This window comes from Crocodylus porosus, unplaced genomic scaffold (assembly GCF_001723895.1).
Source record: "Crocodylus porosus isolate Cpor-Errol unplaced genomic scaffold, CroPor_comp1, whole genome shotgun sequence".
NCBI classification, from domain to species: Eukaryota; Metazoa; Chordata; order Crocodylia; family Crocodylidae; genus Crocodylus; species Crocodylus porosus.
Window position 1 is genome coordinate 62,307,076 of NW_017728950.1, and position 9,604 is coordinate 62,316,679.

Consider the following 9,604-nt stretch of genomic DNA (forward strand, 5'->3'; position numbering starts at 1 on the left):
TTTTTTTTTTTTTTTTTTTAACATAAAAGTTACAAACCCTCTGTTAATGATTGGTAAAATGTTTATAATCCAGTAGCTTTATTCATTGTGAACTCTCTTTTCTTCATGCAGCTTTAAGGTCCTCTCCTTCTAAGAGACGATGCAATTCTATTGCAGCTCTAAAGGCAACGTCACAGGAAATCGTTTGTGCTGTTAGCCAAGAATGGAAGGATGAAAAGCGTGACATGCTTACTGAAGGACAAAGTTATTCCAGTCTTGATGAAGAAGGTAGTATTTTAGAATGGCTAACCTAGGCAGTAAGGCCACAATTTCTCAAAATATACTCAGTATGAACATGAAGTTTTAAGACTGAGCTGTTCTCTTAGCAGAAATTCTCATATAGTCACATTTACTGCTAAGTAATGTCCTTGGCCTTGCTGTGTATTCTGCTAAATGTATTGGGTAGCAGTAGAAACTAATCTTATGGCATTAAGGAGATTAGGAGTAGGTAGAAGCATGTACACTGGTTAGATAACTATTAGTGTCTTGTCAATTAAAATATGTTAAGTTGCTGCTGGAGAGTGTATTAACAGCACTTGTGCGTGTGTGTACTTGTATAAAGATAGGGTAGAATATTATCTTTTCTAGTAGTTATAAATGAACTTTAAAACAGCCTACAGTGAAAATATTTTTATATACATTTTTTCCCTATGCAGTATTAGATTCCCGGCACCGGCCAGATTTAGTGCCAAGTACTCCATCTCTGTTTGAAGCAGCTTCCTTAGCAACCACGATTTCTTCTTCTTCTTTGTATGCAGATGAGCAATATCAACGTGATGGAACTATGCTTTATTCCAGCAGGTAACGGTCATTTTAATTTAAGTTGGGAGAATGTCATGTTATGTCATGTAGAAATAACCCTTACCCATAAATGCAATAATTTACAACTTCTTGCTTGAAAAACAATCAATTTGTATGATAGTGCAGTTGGTCTCAGTCTCTTTATAGGACAAGTTTTGCCTCTGTGTAAAAGTGCACTGCAGCAGGCATGCTCTCCCATTCTACAAAAGCATCATGTATGCAGCAAGGGTTCACAGTTAGTAGGTATGTGTATACAGATATGTAGATCCAAAGACCCAAGTTGCCAAATGCCTCAACATCTCTTGTCATGGAAAGCTTATGGAGGAACACATTCATGGGCTTTGAGGAACATGAGATTTGGAGCCAAAAAAATATCTTCAGCTTGTGCACTAATACTAAGTGGACGAAGATTTGGGGACACCTGCTGATTATCAGGGAGAAAAAATTCAAGCAGCACTTGAATGGGTGAAATACTATAATAAGTTTTAATCTTTGTAAACATAATTAATGTATCTCTCTTCTTCGGCAATTCCTCACAGCCGAGGATGATTGCTTTCCACGATTGTCTTATCTGTGTGTCCAAAGATGGCTGATGAAGCCTATCCATGATTGACAGACTCTACTGCAGCTCAGACATGTTTGTGTGTGAAGTGTGTGGCTCTGCATTCTTGATTTTTGTCTACAGCACATTGTTTCTGCCACTTCCACTTTTCCATCTCCTGCTGTTATCATACTGAGATCCCTGCAGCAGACCCTTCTCCATTTGAGTTAGTCCTGGCCAATAGTCTCCCACGGGTTGATGTTGATGTTGCTTTTTTGTTTTTTTTTTTTTAAGTCAGCCTTGAGGATGTCCCTGAAGGTGTTTCTCTGCTCCCCTCCTGAGCATATGCCTTGGCTGAGCCGGGAGAACAGAACTTGCTTTGGGAGTCTGGAGTCAGACATCTGGATGACATAGCTGGCCCAACGAAGTTGATGTTGAATGATAATCACCTCAATATTCATGGTATTAGCTTGCAGGAGGATTCTAACATTGGTGTGTCTGTCTTCCCACTGGATTCAAAAGATTTTCTGCAGGCAGCATTGATGGTACTTCTCCAACAACTTTAGATATCTCCTGTTTGTTGTCCATGTCTCAGCTCTGTACAGCAAGGTGGGGATCACAGTTGCTTGATAATCCATGAGCTTGGTTTGAGATCTGATGTTGCAATCTTTGAACACCCATTTCTTCAGGCATCCAAAGGCTGCACTTGCACATTTGAGACAATGTTGGATTTTTTCATCAACATCAGCCTTCTTCAAGAGATGGCCTTCGAGGTACGGGAAATACTTAACGGTATCTGGAGCCTCATTGTAGATTTGGATTACTGGAGCTGGGGACTATTGATTAGGAGCTTGTTGGTGAAAGTCCTTAGTCTTCTGAACGTTAAGCATCAGTCCTATTTTCTTATATGCTTCAGTAGATGATGATTGCCTGAAGTTGTGATTCTGAGTGAGCACATGTTTACAGCAACATCAGCATACTGGAGCTCAGTGATTGAGGTCAGGTGGTCTTGGTTTTGGCTTGGAGTCGGTTGAGGTTAAGCAGCTTACTGTCCATTCGGTAGTTTAGCTCCACTCTGGCTGGAAGCTTGCTGATGGTCAGATGTAGCATTGCAGCAAGGAATATTAAGTACTAGAGCAATGATATGGCCTTGCTTAACTCCTGTTTTAACCTCAAAGGATCTGTGAGATATCCATTACAGAGAACCACCACTCACATATATACTGTCATGGAACAGGCAGAGAATGGTGACAAATTTTGGTGGGCATCCATGCTTCAGAAGGATCCTCCACAGTGCTTCTTGACTGAGAGCTGAAAGCTTTCACAAGGTCAAAGAAAGCCATGTAGAAAAGCTTATGTTGGTCTCAGCATTTTTCCTGCAGCTGGTGAGCCATGAAGATCATGTCAATTGTGCCTCTTGACACCATAAACTCGTACTAAGATTCTGGGAGAAGCTCTTCAGCAAGTGGAAAGAGACGGTTCAGAAGGGCTCCCTTAACAGTCAGTTGGTTGTGGTGGACAGCAAAGTGATCCCTCTGTGATTTCCTCAGTTGGACTTGTCTCCTTTCTTGAAGGCTGTCACAATCACAGTGTTCCTAAGGTTGTCTGGGATTTTCTTATCATTCCAGATCCTTAAGATGAGGGCAAGAAGCTGTGATGTGAGCTCCTCTCCTCCCTGTTTGAAAATGTCAGTGGGGGTTCCATCAGCTTCAGATGCCTTGCTGTTCTTCATCTGCTTGATAGGTTTCCTCATCTTGTCAAGGATCAGAGGGATTCTGAGATCATCTCTCACTAGTTGTTGTAGGGTGGAATTGAGAACACTCTCATCAACAGCAGTCTTGACTGAGAAGGTCTTCAAAATGCTTCCAGCGGGCATTAATGGTTCCCCTTTCCTTGATCAGGTCTCCTCCATCCTTAGATCTCTTAGGGGGTTGATCCCAGAGTGCGTGGAGCATAGATGGCTTTGGTGGCACCGAAGAAACTATGCATATTGTGGATGTCAGCAAGATGTCCAATTTCCCTGGCATAACAAGGAATAACAGACACAAATTATTGGAGAGTAGGTTTAGATTAGACATCCACAAGAACTACTTCACAGTTGGGGCGGCTAGAAGCTGGAACCAACTTCCTAGGGAAGTGGTGCTGGCTCCTACCCTGGGGGTCTTTAAGAAGAGGCTTGATGACTACCTGGCTGGACTCATTTGAGTCGTCTTTTCTCCCGCCCAAGCAGGGGGTCGGACTTGAAGATCTACAAGGTCCCTTCCAACCCTACTTCTATGATTCTATGATTCCTTAGCCCTGTCTTCCCATCATTTTTTTCATTTTGCGGGTCCTCCTTTGGACCTGTGCCTTGGCTTGTTGGAGATTTCAATTTCTTTTGCTTGGAGTTGGTGTCTTTTTGCCAAGTACAAAAGGCCTTGTGCTTGCAATTGATCAACTCTTGGATCTCCTGGTCATTCTCATCAAACCAATCTTGATGTTTCCTTGTAGAGAATCCAAATGTCTTTTCACAGGAGCTGATGACAGTGGCCTTGAGGGCTCACTGCTGACATTCTTCCATTATTGATTGGAATTCACCAGTTTTTTGTTGAGGCCCTGGTGAAAGAAGGTTTGCTTGCTTGGGTCCAAATCTTAATCTATGTAAACATAATTAATGTATCTATACTACATATAAATATAGAATATAAATATATACTATATATAATATATAACTCTTATAATAGTGTAATTTTTTTTAAAGAGACTCCATTATTTTTTGAAAATGTTTTAAAATAAAGTCCCATCTTTCTTTACTAACACTACTTCAGGTCAGGGGTTGGCAACCTTTTGAGGTTTTGGTCTGGATTAACCAATATCAAGTCAAAGCAGGTGAGTGCATGGAAGATGGGACTGTTTTTCCCTGGTGAAGCACTGAAAAAGTGTCCTCAGATGGCACTCATCCCAGCTGCGCCCCCTGCCACTGCAGGGAAAAGTGTTGGCTGCAGACACTTTACCTATGCCGCCACAGTGAGGAGTGTAGTGCTGGGCACTTTCCCTGTGCAGCTTCTGGGAAAAGTGGTAACAGCAGCTGGATCCTAGCACAATCCTGCCACCTTCCCGCCCACATCTGACCCAAATTGGGCCATGTGCAATAGCAGAATTTTAGGCATCTAAATAACTTCCCTAGTAGAAAGGTTGGTGTTTTGGGACATCCAGGTGTCTAACATCTAGGTGGTATTTGTGTGTCATCTTCTTGGACTTAGACACCTACATTCTGTCAAGTTTCATATTAGGTGCTGAAGTCCATATTTATGGAGTATGGCATCTAAAAGCTAGGAAATATTCACTAGCATTGAGGCATAAGGTTAATGCTTTAAATCTACACAAAGCCTTACCATTCTGGCTTTGACAGAGAACCAGCTGGATTTGTCCTTTCAGCATTTTCTGTGGTCTCTCTACTCTCTCTAAGCTTTATTCTTTGAATGATTCCCTTCTGTATTCTGTGAAAGCTCAGCAACCTACATGGAGATTGCCTATGTTTTGAATTTATCCTTAAAGCATAACACCATTAATTAATGGAAAATTGGTTGCTGGCCTCCCAGGAGCAGGTTTCCTAACTCTGCCTTGAGAAGCCTCCAAGAAAGTGTGGAGGTGTTAAGTGCAGTAACAAGTAATTAAAGGATTTGGATACATTCATGCAGAGCTACCAACTTAGCAGAAACATGCAGCTAGTGTTGCAAGTAGGATCTTATATTGTCTTGATACTACTGACCTTTGCAAATAATACAAAGTCCATACCTAGGTTCCTTAGTTTGTGAAACTGACTACAGCAAAAGCTCCGTTATCTGGCATGAGTGAGGAATGCTGGGTGTTGGTAATGTAAGAATGCCGGTTATTTAAAAATACTGAGGTGGGGAGGGAGGTTGCACATGGCAGCCTGGGGTGGTGGATGGTGCAGGCTGGTTGCACAGAGCTTGCACACAGCGGCGACAGCACAGGGTGGTGGATGGCAGTGGTGTGGTGCTGGTTAATAGAGTATTCCGGCTAGTAGAATGTTAGATAACAGGGTTTTTACTGTATTATTTATATTGCTGATCAAGGCCACATCTTCTATTTCCAGAAGATGAGAAGACTGCTCATGCATGTATGCTCGCAAGGGTATAAAAAAGTAGTAGGATTGACGTAGTTCACATATGCCTATCAAAAACTTTTGCAATGAAGTGCATAGTAGTGGGGTTTGATGTGGAGTATAAAAGCACTAAGGTTTAAATAATTCTGTCAGAAACTTCACCCTCTCCGTGGGTGTACCTACAAATACCTTTTAAGCAGGTTTACCGTAAAATCGCCATTTTTAAGCTGCATTAAGGGCATTTTAGGCTAATCCCACCTAAATTTGATATCTGCATAAAGCAAGTATCTAATCTAGGTGAAATTAGTTGAGTTGCATTAACCCATGTGTAGATTCTTAATGCGCATTAATGTGTCTGCATGTGGGCTAATGTAATTTAGCTAATTGTGCCCAAAAGTTAATATGCCTTAATGTGTATTAGTGTGTCTGTGAGTAGACACCCACCTAAATTACCTTACTGAGCCTTAAGCAAAGGTGCATTAAGTTTAGGTATATGTAAGTGCATGTGTAGACATGCCCAGTGGTTCCAGGATAACCAGCATGTATGTGTTGAGATGTCTTTTTGAGGGGAGATCTGGAGGCCTCTAGCTTCTTCCTTCTTCTGACTTCGCTAATAAACAGCTCTCTTTTAATTTCCTTATGTATTACCTACATAGTTCCCACAGAAATTAAGGCCTAGTTGGGTTTGTAAATTTTATCTTGCCCCCCCTCCATCAGTTTGCCCAGGAAGTCTGTGGTAGAGGCAAGGGTTGAACCTGGGGTCCCCTGAATGCCCCACTTGTCCATCCTTCCTCCCATGTAAGGCAGTTAATACCTTTTGCTTTTAGTCACCAGTTCAGTCATTTTACTCTCCCAGAAAAGATTTTCATAAGTATTTTAAAACTAATTTTCAGAGGAAACTAGGTGAATATATGTATACCTATTTGTCCTATGGACATGCGAGGTTTTAGAAACATGTACTGATATTGTTGCATCAGTGAGCTTACCTACATAACAACTTTGACCACATGAAGGGACCTAGTTGCAGCATGATTGGTCTCCAGTTGTAGCAATGTTGTTCAGTTTTCCAATGTTTCTGAAACATGGATGTCCCCAAAGTGTACTAAGAGCTAATTTACTTCACTTTCATCTATGCTACAAAATGGTACCCAAGCATAGAGCAAGCAGGGTTTAAGAGTAAAGGGGATTTTTTTTCTTTGTTGCATTTGCATGTACTGTCTGAGTTTTAGGGGAAATAGTATTATTTTCATGCTTGTTCTGTTTCAAAAGTGCTGTGCCAAGTATTCTATTGGAACACTTGAAAGTTTGGATAACTTCTTCTGAAGTGATTGTTTTTCAAGTGCTTCTCAGTTTCAGCCAAGGAGTGTAAATTAAATAGACATTTGTCAACTTCCTTTTAAATAATTTAGAATCTAGCCCTAAGCATTGTTAAGGCAGTGAATGCATTTGAAAATCTGACTTGGGGAATGCAGCTGTTTACATTAAGCATTTTTCTGCACGGAAAATCAAAGAAATTTGAGGGGAGACATCTTTATGAGCAATCTTGAGTCTGTCCTGTCTTCCCACCCAGTGCTAAAATGTGTTTTGTTCAATTTTAAAGCAGATTAAAATTAAACTTCAGTGTTACTTGGTCCAATTTTATAGCTAAAGGTTTTTTATTTTGAAATTGAAATAAAATGTGAATGATGTAACCTTACATAATTACATGATAGTGTTATAAACGTTGAAATAACTTAGAGCTTAGGAGTGTGTTAGAACTAACAACCTAATTGCAGAACAGCTAAGTAAGCCCAAAATGACCCCATTCTGTCCCCATGTGAACTTTGAAAAACAAAATCATTAGTTAATAAATAAAAACATTAAATGAGGCCCTGGAAGTTGGTAATGTAACTACATTACTCTGGTGTCCATTTGTTTTAACATCAGATGAGAGCAGGTGTTTTGTATTGGTACACTGCACTTTCCTACACCGTAACTCAGCTTTGTTGAATATGCAGCCTAAGTTCTGTATTTTTGGGACTTTTCAGAAAGTATAGGACTATCAGACCAGAACTATTGTATTTATAACCTTGAATTATGCAACAACACCCAGTATTGTGGTGAGAGAGAAAAAAAAACCATTCAACTTATCAAGAAACAATGATTTAAACTTCATTAAAAGTTTCAGTTGGTCTAATAAAAGATATCACATCTACTCAAAGAACCTTGCCTGTCATTAAAAGAGAACATTTTAAATGCTCTTAAATAACTTTTAAGCCAGAACCAGTAGCATTGGAATGGATTTGTAGTGTGTCACAGTTCAGAACTGCATATTTTTTCCTTGTCAGAAAAACAGATGTCAGGACACTAGATGCTTCTAGCTAGCAGTTCTCAGATCATCGCTGGATGGCTGGCTTTGCTCAGCTTCTGTGCTAGAATCTTGCCCTGTAATCATGATGTCACAGCCCTAACATCTAACATGCTTCCAGGCCTTGCATTATTTTTTTTTTCCAGCTGAGTTCCCAAGTGTGGTGTTACTGAGTTTTTTTGTTTTTGTCCTCACCTCCCCTTCAGCTCTGGCTTTCCTCTGCAACTGAGTGCAGATAGCATGCAGAGAGTAAACGGAGGGTTTCTGTAAAGCTTCAGGAAACCTACTCAGTCCCTTCTGGGTGATTCTCAGCATTCTGCTGAATCTCCAGCCCTGCTCTCTTGTTGTATGCAAAAACACAGATAATGAAATTAATCTTTCACTCCTTCCTGCTGCGGCTATTCTTTTTTTTTGGCAGGCTGGGGGTTTGGAGGGACCTAAAAGGAAACTGCTGCAACTTTAAAGCCTGAGGTTCAAATTTTACATACAGTTTTCTGATATCGTGGTACACCTTCAGTCCTAACTAGAAAAAAATTAAAATTGATACTGTAGGTGTAGTTGTCTTTTGATTTTTTTGGTGGTTATATTCTTTGTTTTGAATATTAAGAGACTTTGATGTGAAAGGCTTAGCTCCACAAGCTTTCTTTGATAAGAAGCAGCCCAAAGCAAGCTTTGAAATCAAAACAACAATTTATTTACAAACTTGACCCAATTTCAGCTCCTAAATAAGTAATATAGTATTAAGATTTACTTTGTTAAATTATTTAATATAATTCCTATCTGTCATTTTCTGTCGGGATTTTAAAGAAGTGTCTTGGTATGAGCTATAGAGTGAGGAAACAGATTAGAAGCAGACAGGAATCCTTGTTTTATGCTTGCCAAGGAAGATAATATTGCATCCATGAGAGCATTACGGTGTTTATCTGTGCATGTACATGACTGCAATTAATGTTAATGAGGAATATGAACATAACTCAGGTAGAAAATAGAATTCATTCTTTGCCAGTTGAAAAACAAAGAATTAGTCATTTTGAATGGGGGGTTGGTATATAGCTAGTGGCAAGGACTTCCATTTGGAGTAATAACCCTATGCTTCATAACAACTGTGAGTTAAACTTTGTTTTTGCAGCAAAAGAGGCTAGCCTTATGTGCCCAAGCCAGTGCAGGGCCAGTCTGGTACAGGCACCATATGTAGCATGCACCCTGGATCTGCTCTGCACACTGCATGCAGTGGCCCTAACCTTACACACTGCATATGGCACCGGTCCAGCATGGGTGCTAGCTACATGCAGCACACATCCTGGCCTGGCCTCGTGTAGCCTTCATGTCTTGACTACACATGGCATGTGGGTTTGGTATGAGACCAATGGGTAGTTTCCCATTCCAAATGATAGGGCTCCATAGGCCATATCTTTGACACTCCTGCCTTAGGAGACTGACACATCTGTACTACGGGCTAGACTTGGTGGCTTGGTAAGCCCCTTGAAGTCCTGTGGTCCTGGGTAATACTGGGCACTGTTTGGGTAACAGAGTAATTGCAATATCTGTATATGTGCTAAAGGGGGAAGAGTGCTATAATTTTTTTCACTTAGAACATTTTTAATACCTAGGTTGATGAACTAAAATCACACTGACAGGCCACAGTATCTTGAAAGTATGACTGATATAGAAGTTGTCTTGATATGAAAAAGGGCCTTAATTAGCCTACTAGTAAAAGTCTTTAGATTAGACATCTGTAAGAACTACTTCACAGTTAGGGCGGCTAGGA

The 9,604-nt window shown here is 40.4% G+C and overlaps 1 protein-coding gene across 2 annotated transcripts in view; it reads left to right on the forward strand.

The window, feature by feature from the left end:
* Positions 1 to 9,604, forward strand: part of PIP5K1B (phosphatidylinositol-4-phosphate 5-kinase type 1 beta) — a 116,233-nt gene that overhangs the window by 78,895 nt on the left and 27,734 nt on the right. For both annotated transcript variants that reach the window (XM_019555158.1, XM_019555159.1), the window contains 2 exons: positions 112 to 267; positions 696 to 840. In XM_019555158.1, the coding sequence (XP_019410703.1) occupies positions 112 to 267; positions 696 to 840 (301 nt within the window). The remainder of the gene's footprint in view (positions 1 to 111; positions 268 to 695; positions 841 to 9,604) is intronic.